Source organism: Martes martes, assembly GCF_963455335.1.
Source record: "Martes martes genome assembly, chromosome: X".
Classification (NCBI taxonomy): domain Eukaryota; kingdom Metazoa; phylum Chordata; class Mammalia; order Carnivora; family Mustelidae; genus Martes; species Martes martes.
In genome coordinates this window covers 18,422,466-18,448,392 of record NC_137897.1, presented here as the reverse complement: position 1 = coordinate 18,448,392, position 25,927 = coordinate 18,422,466, and the positions used below count along the sequence as shown (strand labels likewise).

The 25,927-nt window shown below is 40.4% G+C and overlaps 1 protein-coding gene across 1 annotated transcript in view; it reads right to left on the bottom strand.

The window, feature by feature from the left end:
* LOC308337007 (uncharacterized protein CXorf58 homolog) overlaps positions 1–25,927 on the bottom strand; it is a gene marked incomplete at both ends in the record, with an annotated part of 57,105 nt that overhangs the window by 23,013 nt on the left and 8,165 nt on the right. Inside the window, 4 exons of the mRNA XM_080794922.1 lie at positions 12,236–12,372; positions 12,905–13,067; positions 15,067–15,296; positions 20,769–20,900. Of these exons, the coding sequence (XP_080651048.1) occupies positions 12,236–12,372; positions 12,905–13,067; positions 15,067–15,296; positions 20,769–20,900 (662 nt within the window). The remainder of the gene's footprint in view (positions 1–12,235; positions 12,373–12,904; positions 13,068–15,066; positions 15,297–20,768; positions 20,901–25,927) is intronic.

Here is a 25,927-nt window from a genome sequence, read left to right as displayed (position 1 = left end):
ATGGAATATTATTCAGTTGTAAAATAGAATGAAATCTTGTCATTTGCAGTGACATGGATGAAACTTGAGTATTACGCTAAGTGAAATAAGTCAGTCAGAGAAAGATAAATATGGTTCCACTCATATGTGGAATTTAAGAAACAAAATAAACAAAGGGGAAAACAAGAGAGAGAGAGAAACCAAAAAACAGACTCTTAACTATAGAGAGCACACTTACGGTTACCAGAGTGGAGGGGGGTGGCGGTGGGGGATGGGTGAGACAGGTGATGGGGATGAAGAAGGGCAGTTGTCCTGATGAGCACCAGGTGATGTACGGAAGTGCTGAATCACTAAATTGTACACCTGAAACTAATATGACATGGTTTGTTAACTAAATGGAATTTAAATAAAAACTAAAAAAAAAAAAGTAGTGAAAGTGGACATTCTTGCCTTCTTCCTGATCTTTGGAGGAAAGCATACGGTCTTTTACCATTATGTCTGACGTTAGCTATAGAAATTTTTTTTTTAGATGCTCTTTATCAAATTGAGGAAGTTCCCCTAATTCCCAATTTGCTGAGAGTGTTTATTATGAGTGTTTAACTTTGTTAAATGCTTTTTCTGCATCACTTATATCATCACGTGATTATTGTACTTCAGCATGTTGATATGATGATTATACTAATTGATTTTTTTAAGATTTTATTTATTTGACAGAGAGAGAGAGAGTGTGTGAGGGAGCACACACAGTGGGAGCAGCAGAGGGAGAGGGAGAAGCAGGCTCCCCGCTGAGCAGAGAGCCTGATGTGGGACTCCATCCCATAACACCGGGATCATGACCTGAGCCAAAGGCAGACGCTTAACAACTGAGCCATCCAGGCACCCTACACTAGTCGATTTTTAAATATTGAACCTTTACATCCTGGAATAAACTCCACTTGGTCATGGTGGATACTTCTTTTTATATATTACTGGATTTGATTTGCTGAATTTTTCTTGCGGATTTTTGTGTCTAAACTCACGAGTGATACTGTTGTGTAGTTTTCTTTTTTGTACTCCTTTTGTCTGGTTTGGGTACTATATTGTACTCAAAATGAGTTGGGAAGTATTCCCTCCTTTTCAATTTTCTGGAATAGTTTCCATAGAATTGGTGCCAAAACTCACAGAATTTTAAATGTGGAAGACACTCATGAAATCACCAAGTCCTGACTGGGACCTTGATTTGACTATAGAGAACAAGAGATCCCTCCCCGGCCTCTCCAGGTAGCCAAATTCAATTGTAGAGATCTATACCCTGGAGCAAAGGAATTACATTGACTATCCATGACACGGTGTAAAAAGAAGACCGGTTGGTCAGAAGGAGTGGAAGAGTCATTTCCTAACTAAGTTGACATTTGCTCTCTCCACTGCACTATAGAATCAGGACATGACAACTGAATCCAAATATGGAGAAAAGAATGAGCCAAAGCAGTAAGGGCTGGTAAGTCTTAGGTTGGTTTTCCCAGAAGCTGACTCTAAGGAATCCAGTGCAAGTAGTTTATTTGGAAGGTACAAAAACAAACAAATAAAGGAAAATCTCAGTAGGAGAAAGAGGAAGTTACTAGGGAAGTAAGACAAGGAAGACAAGACAGCCAATATAGTGTGTGTTAAGTTTCTTACCACTGAGGGTGATTAGATTTAATTGTGCTGGGGAGGTTCTGAGAATCAGGATAACACACACACACACACACACACACACACACACACACACCCCTCAGTTATTCCACCAGAGACAGAAGGAGCTGGGATATTTACACACCAACTTCTTTCAGGCACAGAGTAAGAGCCCCTCCCAAGTGGCATTACTTGGCTCTCCTGACCTGTAGTGTAAAAATCAGCCTCAGTGGGCTCTTTCAGCTAAACGCCCTGAAAAAATCAGTCTACTTATCAAAAACAAAAACAAGGGGCGCCTGGGTGGCTCAGTGGGTTGAGCCTCTGCCTACGGCTCAGGTCAAGATCTCAGGGACCTGGGACCGAGCCCAGCGTCCGTCTGGCTCTCTGCACAGCGGGGAACCTGCTTCCCTTCCTCTCTCTCTGCCTGCCTCTCTGCCTACTTGTGATCTGTCTGTCAAACAAATAAATAAAAAGCTAAAAAAACAAAAGCGTCAGTTTTACCTGTCGCTCCCAATAGTTATTCCTTTTCCAGGTTTTGCATTTGTCTTTCGGTCCACTCTGCTCTTCTTTTCGCAGCTGTTTCTCTATCCTGACAATTTATAAAATCACAACTTCTCAGGTTTAAATTTATTTATGGGGGGAGGAGCAGAGGGAGAGGAAGAAGCAGACTCCCCGCTGAGCAGGGGATGCAGGGCTAGATCCCAGGACCCCAGGGATCACGACCTGAGCCAAGGGCAGATGCTCAACCGAGCCAGCCAGGCACACCACCCCCAGGTTTAAATTTAAAAAGTTGTCCACCATCAGTCCATTGCAATGGTCTTCCTAATGATGCATTAAACATGAAAACAGAATTTGTGAATAAGAAAAAAAAAGGTGGTCAGGGGCTGCTAAGTTGGCGGTGAGGCCCCGTGCACCAAAGTAGTGAAGGCAAAGGGCTAGGACCAGCCCGTTCGCAGCATCTGCCACGCTGGGTAGGGAATCACAGTTGGGAGACAGAAAAGTTACCTTCCAGAGAACGGTTCGCATTCTTCAGAAGGAAAATATGAATATCATGATTTAATTTATTCCAAAATTGCTCAAACTGTAGAAATATATTCCTGGGAATGACACTGTAAAATTGTTGTCAAAAATAATATTCCTTTGATGCTGTGCTTTCAGAAATAATCTGGGAAGGCAAAAAGGGGCTGGCAAAGCATAGTCTTTGCATAGAGCGTTTTTACTTACTTTAAATTGACGTAAACCTGAATATCACAATCTGATCTTATTTTCCTTAGTATGTTGGAAGAATTACATCAACTTGCTTGTGCTAAATGAGAAAGTACTCTGAATGGGGAAAAAAAAGTAATGGATTGCATGCTGAGAATAACCTATGGATTAATATTTAAAGTTTCTGAAGAGATGATGTCATAATAAAACTCCCTGGGACAGACAGTATAATGGCATTAGTCATAGATTTCCGGAAATGCTGATCCAACATCTTTTAACACTGGAGGCCTGTTATTTATAGAAACCTGTAATAATTATTGATCCAAAATAAGCTCAGGTTGTGTTTGGTTCTTTCTTAGTATTCCATGATGGAATAGTGTAATTTTTGGTATTTATTTTTTCAGCCTGACCGATAACCATTATATCCTAATATTTTCACTTTTAGAAGTTCTCATATCTCTGCAAATGTTGGAGAGTTTTGGAGAATATAATTTGACAGGTTAATTTGAATGCCAAGGATTGTCATAATTTAATATTATGAGGGAGAAATGAATATTCACTTTTCCAAAAATACAGAAGGAAATGACTTCCTCTTGGAGAACTTTAAAAAATGATACACATGAATATTTTAAACTTAATGTCATTTCTATGAATCATAGCTGAATATAATATTGTAAAATTATAGAGTAGAGTTGAAAATTTTGAGGTTTGGGGCAATCTTCACTCTTTCCTATCTTCTTGGTCCACAAATATGAACATCTTACCTTACTTCCAAGCAAAGATTTAATAGTAGAAGTGAATTAAGTTCGTGTCCCTAAAATTAAACTAATTTTATAAACATACATATAACATAAAATGTTCACTAGTACACTATGAAAATAAGCCACAAAACTATTTTAAACTAGGGGCGCCTAGGTGGCTCAGTTGGTTAAGTGTCTGCCTTCAGCTCAGGTCATGATCCAGGGTCCTGGGATGGAGCCCCACGTCAGGCTTCTTGCTCAGCAGAGGGCCTGCTTCTCCCTCTCTCTCTGCCTGCCACTCCCCCTGCTTGTGCGCTCTCTTTCTGACAAATAAATAAAATTTTTAAAAAACTATTTTATTTTTTTAAAGATTTTATTTATTTATTTGACACAGAGAGAGAGATCACAAGTAGGCAGAGAGGCAGGCAGAGCGAGAGGGGGAAGCAGGCTCCCTGCTGAGCAGAGAGCCCGATGTGGGGCTCGATCCCAGGACCTTGGGATCATGACCTGAGCCAAAGGCAGAGGATTAACCCACTGAGCCACCCAGGCACCCCTAAAAACTATTTTAAATTAAACCATACTTAAAACAACTTAGTCAAGTCCTGTTCATGAACAGGAAGCCTTCATGCTGGATTTTCAGCAAATCAGCATTTCTTCAAGTTGTCAGTATTATTCTAAAAGTAATCAGCATTAGTTAGAGAGAGTATTAAAATACTGCCTTCTCGGGGCGCCTGGGTGGCTCAGTGGGTTAAAGCCTCTGCCTTTGGGTCAGGTCATGATCTCAGGGTCCTGGGATGGAGCCCCGCATGGGGCTCTCTGCTCAGCAGGGAGCCTGCTTCCCTTCCTCTCTCTCTCTCTCTCTGCCTGCCTCTCTGCCTACTTGTGATCTCTATCTGATAAATAAAATCTTAAAAAAAAATACTGCTTTCTCATAGGAAAAAGCTGAAAGCACCGAGTTATAAAATCTTATTATTCTGCGTCCTTTTTGTAACTTAGGGTTCTGATTACTTAGTAATATGTAATGACATTTCCTCTTCTTCTTTTTAAAAATCCTTTATTGCTGAGTTCCTAGAAACTGTTCCTATGAAATTTGCCATCATTGTCAGCAGTGCTTGGTAAATGTACCGGTGTTAAAACCTGCTGTGAAAAACACACAGAGGTTTCTGTACAAGTGGTTCTACCGTTAATTAGTTCTTCAGAAAGGCACTGCTGCACCACTTCTAAACTATTATCACTAGTCCCTCTGTCAGTTAATGTATGTTTTGCACATAAGGCCTAACACTTTCAGAGATGCCTTTTGAGTTGGCAACCAAGCTAACGTTACAGAGCAAACCAGAACAATTTGTCCCTCGAGAAGAGCCTGTCTGTTGCCTGAATGAATGAAAGTCCTTAAAAAAAATTACTTCGTATTTTTATAGCATCCCATTCAGGCATGTAGTAAGTGTTCAATACATAGTTGCTGAATTAGTATTTTGGCTGTTGTCATTGTTGTTAATAATAAAGAATGAGTCTCTAGATGCACCTACCGATTTCTAGGAAATACAGAGGGCAGAAGAACATGCTAAGTTATCCCATGGGAATTCAGTCGGCAAAATGCAGACCATGGCAGATGCTACGGATAAACCACCTGGTCTGTCAACAACTTGCAAGGGGGACAAAGAGAGGGGGCGGGGCCTCCAGATTAAAAAGAGGTAAAAGCCATATGAAGAAGATAGGGGAAAGGAAACCATAGTGTTTGTGTTTGTGGATGCATACTTGGTGATGACACTATAAAGTAATGACATGGTTACAGGAGAGTCAAAAGTCCGGTTACTTGTAAGAAAGGAGGAGCAAGTTGAGAGCTTCTGCAGTGGTCGGCCATGGTTCTTTTCCTGACATGGATGGTAGTTACAAAGGTGTGTTGCCTTACAGTAATTCATGAAGCTGTATATATGTTTTATCCAGTTTTCTATAAATGTGTTATACTTAATTAAAATGTTTAAGAAATAAACATTCAACATGATATCACAACACAGAGGTGAGCAGAGCTGTCCAGTAGCACACTGTTGTTTGGCATTTCTACCAGAGAGATGTAATACACGTAAATAACATGGAGAGCAGAGGATCATAGTAGAATGTAAAGTAAGTAGGAAGTATGATTTTTTAAAAAGATTTTATTTATTAGAGAGAGAGAGCACAAACACAGGGAGGGGCAGAAAGAGGGGGAGAAGCAGACCCCACACTGAGCAGGAGCCCAAAGTGGGGCTCCATCCCAGGACTCCGGGATCATGACCTGAGCCGAAGGCAGACGCTTAACCCACGGAGCGACACAGGTGCCCAAGAAGTGATGAGTTTTGAGTAACTAACTGTGCTTTTAATATAATAGTTTACTTAATCATAAGCTTATACAATTTCTTTTTTAATAATGGCTGTATTTAACAAGTGGTTCATGAAATTTCCGGGAATTTCACAATCAGCTTGAGCAAGCTAAGAATTGTCTATTCTGGCACACTTGTGTCTCTGTCCCAACAATTCTCCTGCTTTCTTGTGTTAAAAAATTTTTTTTTTAGTTTTTTTTTTTTAAGATTTTATTTTATTTGACAGAGAGAGAGAGAGAGAGAGAGAGATCACAAGTAGGCAGAGAGGCAGGCAGAGAGAGAGAGGAGGAAGCAGGCTCCCCGCTGAGCGGAGAGCCCGATGCGGGGCTCGATCCCAGGACCCTGGGATCATGACCTGAGCCGAAGGCAGAGGCTTTAACCCACTGAGCCACCCAGGCGCCCCTTTTTTTTAGTTTTTAAAATGAAATGCATACTTGCACAGAGTTTTAAAGGTCAAATAGTTCTACAATGATTATATAAAATCCACTAGGCTCTGCCTCTCTTTCCCCCATTTTCTGATCCGTAGATGCAACCACTTCAATTCCTATTTTAACTGATTCTGTTGAAGACACCAGTCCAAACGGATTAGGGGCCCATCCTACTCTCGTATGACCTCATCTTAACTAATTACATCTGCCACAACTCTATTTCCAAATAAGGTCACATTCCGAGGTACTGAGGGTTAGGACTTCAAAACATCTTTTCCCAGGGAGAGGACAGGACACAATTCAACTCGTAACAGTGGGGAAGGGATTTGGTGTTCTAATTACTTCTTACACAGATTTTCAGCCAAATCCTTTCCCTTCACCCTTCACTTCCAAAGGTAACTTGTTTGCTGTTGCCAATTCTTGAGTCTTGTGGGGGTCCCATGGTGTGAAGTGGTTTTGTAGCTTTCCTTACGGCCAGTTCAAGTTCATTTCTCAGACCTGCTATGTCAACTACCATTTGTAAGTCTTCCAACTGACAAAATTTTGTCTCTGTTCTCTCTGTTCTCTTTTTATCATTGAAGGTTTATGCCTTTAAAAGATCTCTTTATTATAATTTTATTGGGGTTTGAGGGTGGAGCTGAAACTAACAGCATTTTTAGCCTAAAGTTCTTCTATGTGTATCTTCGTTCTTTCCTTCTCAAGTGGTGGTTTCTTTCTTAATTCTCTCACGTCTCAAACCACAACAAAACTTGTGAAGAAAATATTTCTCTATTCTCAATACATGTTAAGAGTGGAAGGATAGAGAGAGATGGGGTAGGGGGAGAGAGAACCACATTCAAGTGATTCAAAGCCCATCTGCTTACTGATACTACTCTGTCTCCAAGAAGTGGATGAACAAATACAGTACTCACCACTCAAGAAGAGAATGGCTGGAAAGCAATCCAACAATGTATGTGAATAGCTATAAAAATGCTTAAGCTCTCTCATGCAGTAAGTAGTACCACTATCGAGATTTTATCCTGAGGATAGAATTCGACAGAATGAAGAGACAATGTGGACTTTCATTTATGATGAGAAAATGGTGGACTACAGAGTCTGAAAAACCATTCCACTGCAAAAACCAAAGAAACCCTAAAAAAATACAGAAAAACGTCTTCTAAAAGGTATCGTTGAGAGGGTGCCTAGGTGGTGCAGTTGACTAAGTGTCTGACTCTTGGTTTAGGCTTGGGTCATGATGTCAGGGCCCTGAGATCGAGCCCGGTCTGGGGGGGGGTGTCTGTGCTCAGCAGGGAGTCTGCTTGTCCCTCTTCCACGTCTCTCCCCCCACCAAAATTAAATAAATCTTTTTAAAAAAGGTCTCATTAAGCTTGTAAGAAGGAAAATCTTCAGGAGTGAAAAATAAATAAATAAAATAAAATAAAAAAACTGTGGTCTGTGATTGATGACTCCAAGCACATTCGTCACTCTCAGGAACCTAAAGTCTTGGGTTTTAATGACGTCATATGTGTCAGAGACAAGATCTTGGACTCAGGGAAGGTAGGGAATTGGAACCGAGGCATCTGGATAAAGCCAGACTCTCAAAGGACGGTAAAGTAAGACAAAATGGAGATAGATGAGAGAGAATGTGGGAAGAATCGCTCTTCTGCATAACTGAAGAGCACAAAATGCAAAGAGAAAATCTTCAAAGTTGTCAGAGAGAAAAGAGAGATCATCTAAAAGGAAAAACTAGCCTGGCAGCAACAGTGGAACGATAACTTTAGCTTGCTGAGAGAAAACCACCGTCTGTGTAGAATTTGATACGACTTAAATTATGTACTTAAGAGTAGGGTGAAATAAGGGCATTTCCAGAAAACCAAAACCTGAAAGAGTTATCACCAAAAAGTGCACATGAAAGGTGCTTTGGAGAGTATACATAAGGATAAAGAGAAACGATCCCAGAAGGAAAGTCTGGGATTTATAAAACAACAATAATGTCTAATTTGGAGGTTAAAAATAAGATGGTGCTAGAGGTGCCTGGGTGGCTCAGTGGGTTAAGCCTCTGCCTTTGGCTCAGGTCATGATCTCAGGGTCCTGGGATTGAGCCCTGTCTTGGGCTCTCTGCTCAGCCGGGAGCCGGCTTACCTGCCCCCCCACCTCGCCTGCCTCTCTGCCTACTTGTGATCTCTCTCTCTCTGCCCAATAAATAAATAAAATCTTTTAAAAAATAAGATGGTGCTAAAATATTGGCTAACAATAACTTTTAAGACAAGGGGATGGTGATTGGCCATCCTTAAGCCCTTGGATAGTTTGGGAGGGGGTGGAGCTATTGATTTAAATTTTAAGTACACACGCTGAAATTAAAGAGTAATCACTAAGAAGAGAAAGTACACAACTTCCAAACCAATAGAAGGGAAAATGTGGAATCAAAAGAATAATCTGAAAGAAAACAGGAAGCAGAGAAGATAGAGCAAAAGCAGGACTGATATCACAAAATAAAGGTAAAGAGAATTCCGCATACCAACAATTAATTAAAATCACAATGAAGTGTAAATGTTCTGAACTCACCAGTCAAAAGAAAGATATCCTCAGATTAGACTAAAATGGAACAAAACAAAACGATCCAGATATTTCCTGTGTCCTAGAGAAAACCTAAAATACAAAGACATGGTATATCAGAATAATTAATGTTAGCTGCTGGTATGAACACCCCTAAGATCAGTGGGGCTTAACACAAGACTTAATTTTTGCTCACATCCCCGTTCATCGGGTGAGGCTGCCGCTCTGGCTGTCACTCCTTCAGTCAGCGACATAGGAATCTGGGATCTGTCGATCCTACTTCTACCATCTTGGGGTTCTTTGCCTTGAGCCATGAGAGCAGGCGAGAGGGCACATGTAAGACTATGCACGGCATTTTAGGGGCCGAGCCTAGAAGTGGCGTACATTGCTTCTGCCCACATTCCTCAGTGGTTGGTCCCAGCGTAACTGCAGAGAGCTGGGGTTCTTCCTGTGTTTCCAGGAAGAAGAAATGGGATTACTGAGCATCTAGCAAGTCTCTGACCCATAAAAAGGTTGAAAATGTGAAAAGATGGGAAAGGACCTGCCAGGCTGACACTAACCAGAAGAAAGCTAGAGTAGCTCTGTATGAACAGAGGAATTTATTAGGAATAAAGATAATGGGGTGCTTAGGTGGCTCAGTTGGTTAAGTGTCTGCCTTTGGCTCAGGTCATGATCTTGGAGTCCTGGGATGGAGCCCCACATCGGGCTCTCTGCCTCGCAGGGAGTTGGCTTCTCCCTCTCCCTCTGTCCTTCCCTTTGCTCAAGCTCTATCGCTCACTCTCTCAAATAAATAAATACATTTTTAAAAAGGAATAAAGATAGTAACTACATAAAGATAACATTCGACTTGCCAGGAAGAAACACTAATTCTGAAGTTATATATGTACCTGATGATATCTTCAAATAACATAAAGCAAAAACTGACGGAAGTATGAGGAGAAACTGATATAACATATACCTTTCTCAGTAACTGTTGTCACACAGACCAAAAATTAGTAGCATATAGAAAATATAAATAATTAATAAGCTTGATCAAAAGGACATGAATAGAATCATGTATCCAACTAGAGAAAATGTATATTTTTTCTTAAGAATGCAAGAAACATTTATGAAAACCAACCATATACTTGGCTATAAAGTCAACAAGTTTCCCAGAATCACTATCATACAAATCATGTTTTCTGATTACAGCACAATTAGGTCAAAAATAAGTAACAGAAAGATAACTGAAAGAAAAAAGACTATGAAGATACTCACTCTAGTGTTAATTAGCAACAATAATGAGAAATTAGAGTCATGGGAATGTCCAATGATATGGGTATGGTTAAGTAAATTATGCCACATCAACACAATGGGCTATCATGTGGCCATTAAAAATTATTTTTTTAAATGGGCTATGTTTAAGGTATAATATATTAGGTAAAAATTTTAAATCTATTGTATTTATTATCACAGCCAAGTGAAAATACGTACGTATTTAGAAAGATATAAACAAATGAAAAGAGTTGTTACATTACAATGATGAGATTATGTGTAATTCTACCTTTAAAAAGATTTTCTGTGATGTGGTTACACTGTTTAAGGCGTGTTAAAATAATCGGTAGAAGACCTGATCTCTGTCTGGCAGCTGATGCTACTTATGCCTTAATATCCATTATCCTTTTCTTTTATAACAATAGAATTTTAGTTGGGCACATAATTGCCCAAAACAAGTGTACATTTCCCAGCCTTTCTTGTAGCTCGGCCTTACAATGAGACAAAGTCAGAGCTAATGAAAGATGAGAAGTGGGTGCCATGAAACGTTAAGAGTCTGTCCTTCCTTTGTCTTTTTCTTTCATTGTTACCTGAAATCTTCCTTAGCTTTGTTCTTGCACAATACTGTGGGTAGACTGAACCCATTACACATTTGATTTGGATGAGGGACTGCTTCCCAATTTAACGAATGAGTATGTATGACTTGTGAGGACAAATACATGTTTTCTATTCAACTGGCAGTACAAGCTCTGAAAACAAGGGGATTATTCATCCTATTTTTGGATATCAAATGATAATATATTAATATGATAGAGTACATGTTTATGTTAAATATATTCTAGTCAGAATCATACACTTTTACTCCAATATTTCCTTATCATTTAAGAGAATGTTTTAACAGAGAATGAGATCCATTTATAGGCTGCTTACCTAAGTTAAGTCAGCAATCAACCTCTGCATCTTACATGTTAACCAAAAATCAAAAATTGTATCTTTAGGGGCGCCTGGGTGGCTCAGTGGGTTAAAGCCTCTGCCTTCAGCTCAGGTCATGATCCCAGGGTCCTGGGGTTGAGACCTTCATCAGGCTTTCTGCTCAGCAGGGAGCCTGTTTCCCTTTCTCTCTCTGCCTGCCTCTCTGACTACTTGTGATCTCTGTCTGTCAAATAAATAAATAAAATCTTTTTAAAAAATTGTATCTTTAAAGTTCAATAAAGAATGCACTTTAATTATCACAGTCCCTGGTAAGGTTTGATATATTCCAACAGCCTAGATCACAAAAAGGATCAATAATTTGTACTGTCTCAGGAATAAGATGATCAATTCAAAAGGAGATTGGTAAACATTACTCAAACCAGTTTTTATACTTGAAAAACATCCAAATACAACATTGAAACAGATGCAACATCATGCCTACTGTAATAACAAATTCATAATTATTCTTATTATAATTCAGAATAGGTCAATCAAAAAGTGCTCTGTAGAAATAACATGCCAGCTAAAGAAAAAAAGGCACCGGAAGCTGACTCAAGGGTAGCTTTTTATTCTGTGAATTCTAATATTTATGCTAAGCATGGCCTGTTCAGAACCTTTGAAAAGTAAAGGAAAATCAAAATTGAATAAAAGTTCTAGGGACTAATTTACTCATTTCTTTTTCTTTTTTTAAGATTTTATTTATTTATTTGACAGAGAGAGAGAGCACAAGTAGGCAGAGCAGCAGGCTTCCTGCTGGACCCTGGGATCATGACCTGAGCCAAAGGCAGACGCTTCACGACTGAGCCACCCAAGGGTCCCCTGACTCATCATTTCTTGAGTAAAAGTGTATACAGCCAGTTCAAGGGCATCTAATAAAATCATTATTCAGACCAAAATTCTGTCAGTAAAAAATATTAATACTTGTGGTAATATTAAAATGGCTTAAAAATCAGTCACACATTTGGTTAAGAGACCATTCTGAGGACTTGTTTTTACTTCATTTTCCTTTAATATGCATATTAGCAAGACAAGCAGACTGTTAAACGATTTGTTTTTCTATCAGTTAGCTATGCATTAACATGACAGAGAACTATTAATATACAAGTCTTGATACCAGGCAAATAATTCCTTTTCCTGTTTTTCCAATTGCTCATCTGGCGTGGGCTTATCAATTCTCACAATGTTAAAAGATGGGATAGAGAAGATGATCGTCTGTCGCTGCTTTGTACCTCGTGTGTCTGTTTGTGGTTCCTAGGTAGAATTATAAATAAAAGAGGAAAAAAATTTATATTTGGTTTTAACTACTTTCTGTTTTTATATTGACTGCTTACATTCAGCCTTCTCTCAAAACATTTATAGCAGATTTTTAAAAAACTACAAAGCAACACATTTATACGTGTTAGTTGTAAATATCCTACCATGTAGAAATATACTGGGGCAGACTTTACACATATAGTTCTTAATAAGCTTAGATAGAAATGACTTTCATTTTGAGAAAAGCACCATATGAGATGTGCTGAATGAACAGTGTCAACATGCAGGGACTATTTTTGCTGTTGTTTGTCACCTCATATTGATGTGGACCCAAAACAGCTGGTATTTATCAGGTTAGCCATATTGTTGAAGAATTTTTAAAATATGTGTTACCAAGAGGAACCCAAGTATATACTAAAGGTGTTTCGGCCTTGAACTTGTAGATTAGGAAAATTCTATTTATACAAGTAGAATTACTTACAGTTTGAATAATGTCCAAGACAACGGATTCAGTACAAGTTCAACTTACCGTCGCCTCGGAAGCATTTTTTTCTTTAGCCATCTTAAAAGCTTTTTTCATTTTTTCAACTTTCATTTGAGCTTGCTTGGATCGACGACCCAGATGTTTAATTTGATTCTGCTGTTGGTAGGGCCGATATAAAGGTTTGATAGCTGAAAAGGATGAAGGGCATCTAGAAAGATTTGAATAATAGACAGAAAAATGTACAAAATAACATTCAAATGTAAAGCAAGTTGCAAATTTTATTAAAGCATCTTCCAGCAACTAGCTCATAGGCCTCAGTGTCTGGAGCAATATTGCATGCAAGTTTTTAGGCCAGAGTTATCACTTCTGCTAAATTATATGGCATAGTTCTTTATTTGCACCCTATGAAGGTGTGTAAAACATGGTATTAATTTAAAGTCAGTTTTCCTGGAAAATACCATATAGTAGTCATTTAATTATATATATATATATATATATATATATATATATATATATATATAATGACAGCATTCTTGTGAAAACAAGAGCCCATGTGCAGGGAAAGTGTCTGAGAATTAATACTTCCCCTCCTAAACAGTCCTTAGCCAATGCCTGATGTACATCGGTGTATAAATATCCCAACTCCCTTGCCCCCGCAGGATAACTTGAGTCGCACGTTCTGCAATGGCTTGGACATTCCCAGGAGGGACTGAGCTCCACTTATCCGCAGAGGTAACTTGTTTGCTAACACACGCTGTTTTGGCTGCCTACCCCTCCTTGTTTTCCTTTCATCAGTGGTTTTGGGAATCACCTCCCAAATAGACTACTCATATCCAAATATTTGATCTCCTGGGAGATCCCAAACTAACACTGCATTCGAAGAAACCCATAAGAAAGTACTTTTCCCTCTTTAATTGATTTAGGATTTGGCGACTTCATTTGGCTCTTCAAGTGACTCATTCTTAGATAATCACTAGCAATAGTCCAAATAGCGGGGAACCTAGGGTTATATATGGTGGCAGGGAAAATTACATCATTTATTTGACCTTGGTGGTAATAGGGTTAATTTCTGAATTCAGTGCTTATACGGATGAGTTAGAGAAAATCTATTTCATGATGACAGACTACACCTTACACCAGGCCATCTGTCTGGCAAATGTATAGCCTTGATCATAAAATATATGGGCTAAATTATATTATTGGGTCAGCACCACTCATCTCTAGTCACGGAAAAAACCCAGTGTGTTTGCCTGACAGTGGGTCACCAGCGTCTTCATGTACTAAAGGAGTATTTTTTCATTTCAAATATGACTCTGTGGAAAGAGACTACCAATAGATCCTCTTCAATCTGATTATCTCTTCCTTTTTTCTGAAGAAAGCAAGCTTCATTTGTAAATTAGATGGGCTAGGTAGGACTTGTAATGGAAAGAAAAAAGGACTATAATTAGAGCAATCATATTCTGTCCGTATTGTTTCAGATTGTAATACCATCTACTTTGCTACAACATGAGTTTCTATAATGTGAATTGCCTCACATGCTATTGCTAAAGATGGGAATAATGTCACTGTAATTTATATGCAATTTGTCCTCAGCAAGGGGAGACAGAATCACAAGAGTAGAATTAAAACCTTCAGCAGAACAGGAAAAGGTCCCCAGCTCTGTGCAGCACAGGCAATGGGAACCCTTTTGGCTGTATTTATGAAAACAAGAATTAGCACCTGCACCTCGGGCTCTCTCCCCAGAGGGACTCTGCACCCCCAGCCCACCCTTACTCCCCTCGGCCACACTCCCCGCCCTGGTGGGGGGCGCTGGTTATTGGCCGGCTGCACTGCCTCTCATGTCCACTTAAAAGCCAACCACACTAGCCCAGGGCTCCACTGCCATCTGCATTATCTCTGTGCCCACTATCTGCTCTAATTAAAGAGTTGCCAGCATTTCCACCCTCTTGTTGTACGTTTTTTATATTTGCTGTGGTGGCCTCCAGCCATCCTGAGCTGCCTGTCTGGTGGTGTGAGTTATCTCCCCAGGTTCCAACTGTCCTTTTTGTTAGCGCTCTGTTTATAAACGTGCCTACATTTGGAACAATCTGTCCCAACCCTATTTTTCCCATATGCCCTATTATCATCTTTCTCGAGCTATCTGGCAGAATGTGAAGGCTTTCAGAAATGCCCCTAGTATGGTGACCCCATTAAAATATCGCTTTTACCTAACTTCAGAAACAATCCGTAGCTGGTGCTGACGCATCTCTTCTGTTCCTGGTCTCTGTAATAGATACTTCATTTCTTTTTGTAGACGGTTTGAGATGATCCCAGACTCTGCATAATCAACTATGTCATATATTATCATGGTCCTGGGGATGTTTTTGAGGTTTAATTTTCGCCAGTAGTTACTTCTGCCACCGGAAGATGCAGGGGTCTCATCTAGGAGACTGGAATACTGTATGGAAAAAACAAGTAAGAATGATCAGTTGTGGGAACCCAGAATGTTTTTGGACACATTTCCCAAGGTCCAAATGCCCATTGTCACTTCATCCAAAAAACACTCCTTGATCCCATCTCTGAACTTGATCAGCAACTTTCTTCTATGGTTCACTCCTGACTACTTGATGTTTTAGTTATCTGTGTACTTAGCTCCCCCACCAGAAGGCACGACCCTTGTCACACAGTATCATGCACATAGTACCACACTCACTAAACCTGTATTTAATGATAAACATTATATTTTTTAATGTAATGAATAAACATTTTAATGCCAAATACATGAACTGCATACCTGGTAGTGCTTGTTCGTAACATGCTTGGGTTGAGAGGACATTTGCACAAAACTTTTTAGAAATCATGAGTTTACCTCTGGTACTAAGCGGCGAATTTCACTATTTTCATTTGGAGGATTTGTAGAAATCCCACTTCCATTTATTTTTTTAAGTTAAAATGCCAAATTGGGAATGCTAAAATGCAAATATATATGATCGATGCAACCTTTTATGATGTTCATTTAAGAGATAGGAATAGGGCCAGAGGATCTACAATGCTGGGAAACAGAATACCAGCTAGGCATTTAGGGTATTCTCTCTCTCTCTCTCTCTCTCTCTCTCTCTCTCTCATACACACATGCATACACAAGCAGTCTTTCTTTTGTATCATTTAGGCATGCACAAATTTTTTAAAAATATTTTATTTATTTATTTGACAGACAGAGATCACAAGTAGGCAGAGAGGCAGGCAGAGAGAGAGAAGGGGAAGCAGGCTTCCTGCTGAACAGAGAGCCCGATGCAGGGCTCGATCCCAGGACCCTGGGATCATGACCTGAGCCGAAGGTAGAGGCTTAACCCCCTGAGCCACCCAGGTGCCACAGGCATGCACAAATTTTAATTACTACCATTTGATTGAATAAGCCCAGTCCTCTAAGAACATCTCAAATTTCAGTTTCCCCAGTATAACTTAACTGCATAAAGTACAAACATGGCTGATAGCTCTCCCATCCATAGGTCACTTCAGAAAAAAACAGATATGTGTGGTGATTAGTGACAAATCATGTCGCTTCTTCCCAAGGGGCAGCAATCGGTCACTGAGGATTTGTTATTTAGTTCACACACAGTCAGCAAAGTATGTAGTTGTGTCACCTCTTTGTCTCCCAGTGATAGACCCAAGTACCATTTTACCAAAAAAAAAAAAAAAAAAAAGATAATCAAGAGAATAGGCCAAAAGAGAAACAAAAAGTGCTACTGCTGGAAATGAAATTCAAATCAAATGTAAATGGAGTTCTAGAAGAAATAGGTGACCCAGGGGATACTGACATTGTCTTCATTCAAGAGACTGCAGGTGGGCAGCTAGAGGAATGTGCTGAAGGTGAACTTAGCAGCATAAATGAGGAAAGCAGTTGTGACGAAAAGGACGAAAAGGACGGAAGCTGTTCCAGAGGAAGTGATGCTGACGAAAAAGCCTCTTCACATTAAAGGAACTTTGAGAGATTTCACAACATTTAAAGCGCAAAGGATAAAATGTTGGTAGGTAATCCGAACTTAGAAAGGAGTGTGACAATTCACCAAGGCATACTTACCATGTATTGTAAGTCATATGAGAAGAACAAGAAGGAAAGCACTGTTTTAACTACTCCTCAGACACTGTTTTTAAAGCTTTATTTAAAGCTTTGTTGAGATTCACAGCCTATAGATTCACCCATATAAAGCATACAACTCAATGGTGTTTATTATATTTACAGTTGGTAAGTTTTTTACAAAGAAATAAAACACTTTTAATCCTCAGTGTTTCCAATGTTTTAAATTATAGCATAATAAATGATTTGTTTTTCATTTTCCTACATATTTATAACAGACAGTAGGAGAGTTTTTGAAGTTCTGACAAGATTTTTTTTGAAAAGCATGGAACAATCATGATTTTTCACATTGATTATTAAATTTGCTATGCATGGTTTCAGCTTACATGGTCATTTTTTTAAAAAGATTTTATTTATTTGACAGAGAGAGATCACAAGTAAGCAGAGAGAGAGAGAGAGAGAGAGGGAAGCAGGCTCCCTGCTGAGCAGAGAGCCAGATGCGGGACTCGATCCCAGAACCCTGAGATCATGACCCGAGCTGAAGGCAGCGGCTTAACCCACTGAGCCACCCAGGTGCCCTTACATGGTCATTTTTAAAAACGATTTTATTTAAAAAAAAAATCTCTACACCCAATGTGGGGCTTGAACCCACAACTCTGAGATCATGAGTTGCATGCTCCGACTGAGAAAGCCAGGCACCATGGCACAGTCAATTTTTATGGCTCTGCACTACCGTGCAAAGTGAAGACTGCCTGTATATTTTACTTACAGAGAGTGGAGTAGTAAAACGAGTAAACATTTCAGAACCGTCAATGACCTGCTCTGTACTTAGCTATGTGACCTCGGGCAAGTTTTTAAAAATCTTATTAAACTCCATTTTTCTCATCTGTTAAAGAGGGTCACATAATGTACAAACTTGAAGATTAAAGGAGATAATATGCATAAAAAGAGCCAACAAGGGGGGCGCCTGGGTGGCTCAGTGGGTTAAGGCCTCTGCTTTCTGCTCAGGTCATGATCCCAGGGTCCTGGGATCAAGCCCCATATCGGGTTCTCTGCTTGGCAGATAGCCTGCTTCCCTCTCTCTCTCTGCCTGCCTCTCTGCCTACTTGTGGTCTCTGTCTGTCAAATAAATAAATAAAATCTTAAAAAAAAAAAAGCCAACAAGGGGCTCCTGGATGGCTCGGTCAGTTAAGCAGTTAAGCATCTGCCTTGGAATCAGGTCAAGATCCCAGGGTCCTGGGGTTGAGCCCCATGTCAGGCTCCCTGCTCCGCGGGGAGCCTGCTTCTCCCTCTGCCCCTCCACCTGCTTGTGCTCTGTTTCTCTGTCTTTCTCTTTCTCTCAAATAAATAAATAAAATCTCTTAAAAAAGAGGGCCAACAACAGAGCTGTGTCCATAAGGGACTCAAAAAATGTCAACAATCATGTTTCTGTCTCCCAACGTGTCTATCTGGGGATTTCTTCCTATGACACCAGTCCTTGGCATAGTCACACTCTGCAAGTATGTGACCCACGTCCTTAGCAAAGATAGTTGGCATCCCCCAGCACTACTTATTTCCTGGTTCAGTTCCCTCATTTTCCAGATTAAGACCCTAAAGGAAAGAAAACACAATTGGGTGTCTCCAAGGCACTGCATTAATTCCATGTGTCACAATGAAGCAATTGAATGAATAGTTAAAGCCATATATTACCATTATTATGAGCCAGAATTTGGGGATCCCTTGTGTCTTTAGAGCTTGTAAAATGGCGGTAATAATAGTCCCTACCTCTTAGGGTTGTTTTAAGAATAAAAGGAGTTGGTCCTACTGAGCATTTACTGTTATTATTAATCAGGTATCTAGAGGTATCTAGTTTAAAGTTTCCTGACTTAGTACTGCTGTCCAACTCATTTTGTAAACCAGGAACCCAGGAGCCATGCCGGACACCTCTCCTTCATTTGCCTCCCTGTCTGTCACCGAGGCCCACTGCTTTTACTGTCTACTTATCCCTTGCCTCTCCAGCCTCACAGCTCTCAGTCAAGATACCACCATCTCTCCTGAAATACAGCAGGGACATCCAAGCTAGGAGAAGGCTCTTGCTGTCCTCCAATCCACTCCCTACACCACAGCCAGACGGACCTCTTCACTCATTAGATTAGATCATCTCATTTCTTAACCCATTAAGAAGCACCAGCTTCTACTTGCGTATAGGATCAAGAAAAAGAAAAACAACCTTGCTTTGGTCAAAAGGCCTGCCTGATGCTCTCTTACCAGCCCTCCAGGCTTCCTAAATACCAAACCCTCCGCTCCCTCTTCTCCACCCCCACAGATCTGCTTTCCCGTCCTGCAGTTCCTCCTGCCACAGAGCCTCGGCATGGGGCGCAACACCTGCTCAGCCCCAGACTGACGGGGGTGACACATTGTTGATTGCCTGCCCATCAACCATTTCCCACTTCTCCCTTGCCTCCAGAGCCCGGAATTTTTTTTTTTTCAAGTATGGAACAGCAGTATGTTCCAGGAAGGAGGGCCCCAGCACATGAACCATGATGGTTCTAAGTCACTCATGGAAAATGATCCCATTTTCCTTTATCAGTGATTAGGTTAGGGGGAGTATGTGATCTAGTTCTGACCAATGGGACCCGAGGGGAAATCTGTTGGGGGCTTCTGGCAAAGATTTTTCTTTTTTCTTTTTTTAAGGTAGGCTCCACACCCAGCGTGGATCCTAACACAGGGCTTGAACTCAGGATCCTGAGATCAAGACCTGAGCTGAGATCAAGAGTTGGATGCTTAACCAACTGAGCCACCCAAGCACCCCCAAAGATTTTTCTTCTTGCGATAAGAAGGAAAATGATGCTTCAGAGTCTCCTTGTTCCTGCCTTTGAAGGAAGCTGGGAGGGTGATAGTCACCTTGTTACCATGTGAAGGAAGCCAAGAACACCATAGAGAAGCTGACCCGGAACCCTGATGTCCTCGAGCTGCTGCATTAGCTAGCCCAGGACCCACCTATCTGTGGACTCCTGACATGGAACAATAAATGTCCTTTGTTGTTTAAGCCTCTTGTGGTTGGAAATATTCTGTCACTTGTAGCACAATGTACCCAAATAATAATCCAAATATTAATAGAAGCCTTCCTTGCTAGGTCAAATCTCCATCAGGCACTCTCTTAGGACCACGTACTTGATATCACATAATATAAAATTCACCATTTTAACCATTTTAAAAGTAGCACTATGATCTAATTCTAAAACCTCTCCATCGCCCCCCCTCCAAAAAGGGCCACATTCATTAGCTATCACTCCCCAGGTGTAAAAAGCCAAATATTACATGATTCCATTAATACAGACTATCCAGAATAGGTAAATTCAGGGAGACAGAAAGCAGATTAGTAGTTGATAGGGGCTGGAGTGCTAGAGGAATGGGGAATGACAGCTTAATAGATGTGAGGTTTCCTTTCAGGGTGACAAAAACGTTCTGGAACTAGATAGTGGTAGTGTTTGCACAACGTTGTGAATGTACTTAATGTCACTGAATTGTACCCTTTAAAATGGTAAGTTTTATATTGTACATACTTTCTACTGGGAAAAAAATGAATAGACCTTTCTTTTTGGAGGACAAGGTCAGAAGGCTTTTTAAAAGATCATTTATTTTTTAAAAAGATTTATTTGAGAGAGAGAGAGAGAGAGAAAGCGAGCATGAGTGGAGTGGGGCAGAGGGAGAGGGAGAAGCCAGACATGGGGCTCAATCCCAGAACCCTGAGATCGTGACCTGAGCTGAAGGCAACTGCTTAATCGACTGAGCCACCCAGATGCCCCCAGAAGGGTTTTTTTTGGGGGGGGGGTTTAAATTGTTTCTAATATCTAAATCTCGGTTCCTTACTTGCATGTAATCTTTCAGGGTAACAATATCTATTTCATCAGTTATTTTGAATTTCTGGAAACGATGTTCATCTTCCATAATTTGACAGTAAAACTTCTTTTTCCCCATCATTTTGCAAGCATCAGCCACTCCCTATAAAGAGAATAGAAAATACACCTTTAAACAGTAGTATAATAGCAACAAGTATCAGTGCACATTTTACACATTTCTTCTGACAAATACATCAAATATTGTTCCTTTTTTCTAGCAGCTTGCTATTCAATAAAAACACTGTATTTACAAAGAAAAGATTGTATAGGAGTTTTTAAGCCATTAAAAATGTTTCCATAACCATATCTACATAGTTTTAAAATGTAGCTGGAGGAGTAGCTGAGTCCACAACCCTCAGAGAAACACAGTGTTTTTTAAAAATCTGTTTTTTTCCCTATTAAAAAACATTCTTTTCCCTTAACAAAACAAATCTGTAGCATTATTCGTGTTGTCAAGGCAGAGAAAACTTCCTTGATTATTAAATAGGTTGCCCTAGGAACTGCAGCGAAAGGTGTTACTAAGGCCAGCTCTCTTGTGTGTTCGTTAATACCTCACCCCCAAATGGAAACTGTACATTTCAAATTGCTTAGACCTCCCTCTCCTGCAGACTTCATTCTCTGTGGCCAGAGTAGCAAAGCATTTTTTTTTCTCTCTGAGATGTTGGCATTTTGTATCCAAGGACAGCATCTGAGAGGAAAGAGGTAGAAGAACGCTAGAAAATGCGAAAGCCCAGATCTCCTCTGGTCTTATTTGTACCATACCCTTCCACATACACCCATCCTTTGCTAAGAGCTATACATAGACTGTGTGACTTAAGTACACCCCACCCTTGTTCCCACCCCCCATAAGTATGTGCTGACTCTTCTAACACATATTTATATTACATATCTGTGCTTCTGGCCACAAAGCATATGCTTATGAGAAGGGAGACTGTTGTAGATGAAAATTCAAATATCTTTGGATTCCAGATCAGTTTCTCTTTCCTTTGTATCTCAGAATGTGTATTTGTGAAAGCATGGGAACTCCGGGTTATAATGCTGATATGAGGCCGCTTCAGACGAGATCAAAATTCGGAATGTGTTCTTTTTACTTAACACACAATACAACAATGAGCCTGAATGTATTTTCCATTTCAATCTTCACTTTTGTTATTGAGAATATTCCTTTTTTATTTTTCTAATTCCAAAGCTTTGAACACAGACACACATGGAAAATGAAAGAATATTCAAGGGTTGTAGTTTTATTCCTAATGCACTAAATTGAAGGGACAGAAACAGTTTATGTGATGACTCTTCCTTTAGGCAGATCGTCTTTGTTTTCCATTTCATTAGTTTCTTTATATACTACGCATCTAAACAAAAGGCAGTATTGGCACATGTCACCATCATGCTTTGTGCAATTAATTTCCTGTGGGCTCTCATTAGCCATCCTCACAGTAACACTAAAGGTAAAAGCAAATATACTGTACAGTGAACACATCTGAAAGCTGTACAATTTCTGCTTTGAGAAGTTCTTTAGCTATAACTGTATTTTAGTTCAGCTCGAGTTACTCAGGAGGGGTATTTTTTGTCAATCCCTCCCCACTCTACTCCACTCAGCCACCACCCACAACTCTCCAAGCCCCAGTTTCCTTATTTGTACAGTGCCTCAGCTGTGTGGCTCAGCTGTGTCAGGCCCATCCCAGGATCCAGCCAAAACAACCCTATGTCTGGCAGCACAGGGCAGGCTTGTTGCCCACTTGTGACAGGGGCTTGAAAAAAGTTCGCCGTCCAATGGCCAGGATGTTCTTTCTCCGGTATCTGCCGGGTATGGCCAGCTTCAGGAAAGTGCTTCTGGGTCGGAAGGGCTGGGAAAGGAGAGCCCAGCCCCAGGTGAAAGGGAAGGGCAGAAACTAGGCAAGGGGCCCAGGACAGCAGCCAATCAGACTAGGATTCGAGAGGCGGATTCCATTCTTAGTGGGTGACTCCAAAGGTCAAAGGGGGGCATCTCTAAACTTGACACCTCCCCTGATACCAGGCATCGGTGTGGCCCAGAAGCCCCCACAGGCCTGCAGCTCCGCGCTGGCCCAGGTCCATACCTGTGCTTGGGAAGTTAACTCTAGTATCTCAAGTCACTTCCTCAGCCAGCTGGAAATTCTCACTCATGGAGGTGGCGATAACTGGTACCCTGCACGGGCACAGAGTGTCCTGGTTTGGAACAGTTTAATTATATACAGGTTCCAAATTAATGAAACCACCACAACGGCTAGGGATGTTTCAACCTCCACAGGTGCACAGGGCAACAGACAGACAGAGAAGTAGTCAAGCCTCCGTTCTGCCCCTGACAAGCCTCTCCGAGGTCCGGCTTCCTTGCAGACAAGATGGGAACAACATGCACCTCACCAGAGTGATCGGGGGGCCGTAGAAGACCACTCGCTTAGCAGGCTTCCTGACTCGGGCGTGGTTAAGAGCACAGGCTCTGGAGTCAGGATCACTGGGTCTTGTTATCGGTTCCTTCCCTTTCTAGCTGTGAGACCTTAGGCAAGTTACTTAGTCTTTTAAAACGGAAGATAACCACAGAATCTACATTCTAGAGTTTAGGAGAATTAAATGATAATCCACACAAAATGTTTAGCACAGTACTTGATAATGCTTAATAAGGGCAGCTATTATTAATACTGCTTCTTCCTTTTTACATAAATGCCCAATCCTCAAAAAGAAGATGGATCTTCAATTGGACGTTAATGTTTCAGAACTGTCCATTACCCAGAGTCATTCCAGGCCACGGTGTCTGTGCGTTGGAGGGCGGGGGGAACCTTTAGGACAGTGCTTGTCAAACTATATTGTGCCTAGGATTGTCTGGGGGTCTTGTTAAAATGCAAGTGCTAATTCAGTGGGTCTGGGTGGGGCCTGATAGTCCGCATTTCTAGTAAGTTCCGGGTGATGCCAGTGCTGTGGGTCTGTAGACCACACTCTTGAGTAGCAAGGCTTTAGAATATTCTAAATATAGTTGGAGGATGAACTATAGTGACAACCCTCTGTAAATAAGCATTGCTCCGAAAATAGATCATCGAAGTAGGTAACTGAAATGAGATCTCTCTTTTGTACACATGGCTATCCAACTGTTGTAGCACCATTTGAACCGACTTGGCACATCTGATGAAAATCAATTGATCATCTATGAGTGGGTGTATTTCTGAATTCCCTATTCTAGCTCATTGATTTACATGTCTGTCATTAAGCCATCACAACACTGTCGGGATCACTGCAGCTTTTTATGTCTTGAAGTCAGATAACGGAAATCTTTGTTCTTCTTCTCTAAAGTGGTTTAACCCATTCTATGTTCTTTCACCTGTTTTTACTGTGTGTGTGTGTGTGTGTGTGTGTGTGTGTGTTTAAGTACATGAGAAATACCATCGGGAAATGATAAGGAAATGAAACTAGAAACGGAAGTAAGACCCAGGGAAAAGACAGAACAACAACAAAACTGTGAAACTCCCCTTCTTCATAACTGAACTAAAACTGACTTATTTATTTCATACTAAGAAATAAGTTGGGGTTGGGGCGCCTGGGTGGCTCAGTGGGTTAAAGCCTCTGCTTTCGGCTAGGGTCATGATCCTAGGGTCCTGGGATCGAGCCCCGCATCGGGCTCTCTGCTCAGCGGCGAGCCTGCTTCCCTTCCTCTCTCTCTGCCTGCCTCTCTGCCTACTTGTGATCTCTGTCTATCAGATAAATAAATAAAATCTTTAAAAAAAAAAGAAATAAGTTGGGGCTCCTGGCTGACTCAGTCGGTAGAGTGTGAGACTCTTGATCTTGGGGTTGTGGGTTCACACCCAGGATGGGTGTAGAGATTACTTAAAAAAATAAAATCTTAAAAAAATACAAAAGAAGTGAACTTAGGAAAGTTGGATCAGTTTGCTCAACACACAATTTCTACATTCAAAGGGCTAGTGTAAACTTATAGTGAGAAAAATTCTACTTCTGCAGGTTTTCTATCAACCATGAATCCAAGTGTTACCAGAGTTTGCTATGAAGCTGAAAAAGGAATCCTAATCTGTTCTTTCATGCTCTGATCACTTAAATCCTCTTAGAATGTTTAGTGAAAAACTCAAACTAGTATTATCACATTTTTATAATAAGAACAAAAGTTTTTAAAAAATATATTTGTGTGAGCATTTTTATGGGCAAAAAAAGAAGGATGTACAGTAAACAATTAATGGTGATCACTCCAGGCGAGCAAAAGTCCCAGCACAGAGAAGAAAGGCACGAGGCATAGTTTCCTTTCTTAAAAATCTCTGTGCTATTTCCTTTTTTCCCCAACAGTTACTTTGTAATTTAAATAAAAATGAAAGTTATTATACAGCATTTTAACGAGTTTCAATGTACACACAGTCCTTTCTAGTCACAGCCTCTAAGTTTCTCATTTGCTCCGGCCTGCGGACCACCAGCAGCAGACCCGGGAGAATTTCTGTTCCTGGAAAAGTCTAATTATGCAACCTCAGAGAAGCAACAGTTGATGATATTTTATAGGGACGACAAGCTTATTCTGTACTTAAGTGTGGCATGAAGTTGTTCCTTAAGTGTAGGATAAATATCAACTTTTGTATGTGAAGTCATTTTATATAAATGAACAAATACTAATGTTTCTGGAACACCATATTATATCTGCAAACACATAGTCCGTTTGATATATTCTGAAACTGAATGAAATATTCTCTGATGTTGCCTGAGAACAGAGAAAGGCAGTCTCTTTTTCTTTTCTAATATTTTTCAGAGTATAAATGCGGTACATCCTGGATCTGAGCAGAAACTCCCCGGCTGTGTGGTCTTCTATCCTGAACATGTGCCATTATTGATGATTTCAGATGGGCCATACTTTTCATGTAAAATATCTCCAGAAGGCTACAGGAAAATAACCTTTGATGTCGGATTTATAAAAGGCTAAGTATGAGAATGTGCACATGTTTTTCTCAATCACAGTCATGTTTAAGGGCCACAGGAGCAAAACCTTCACTGTAGTAGCACTGCAGATCCTTGTTATTAAAAGTGGGGTCCATGGACCAGCAGTAGCGGCAGCACCCGGGAACTGGTTAGAAAGGCAGACTCTCATCGGAATGAATCGGAAGCTACATTTTTTTTTTTTTAAAGATT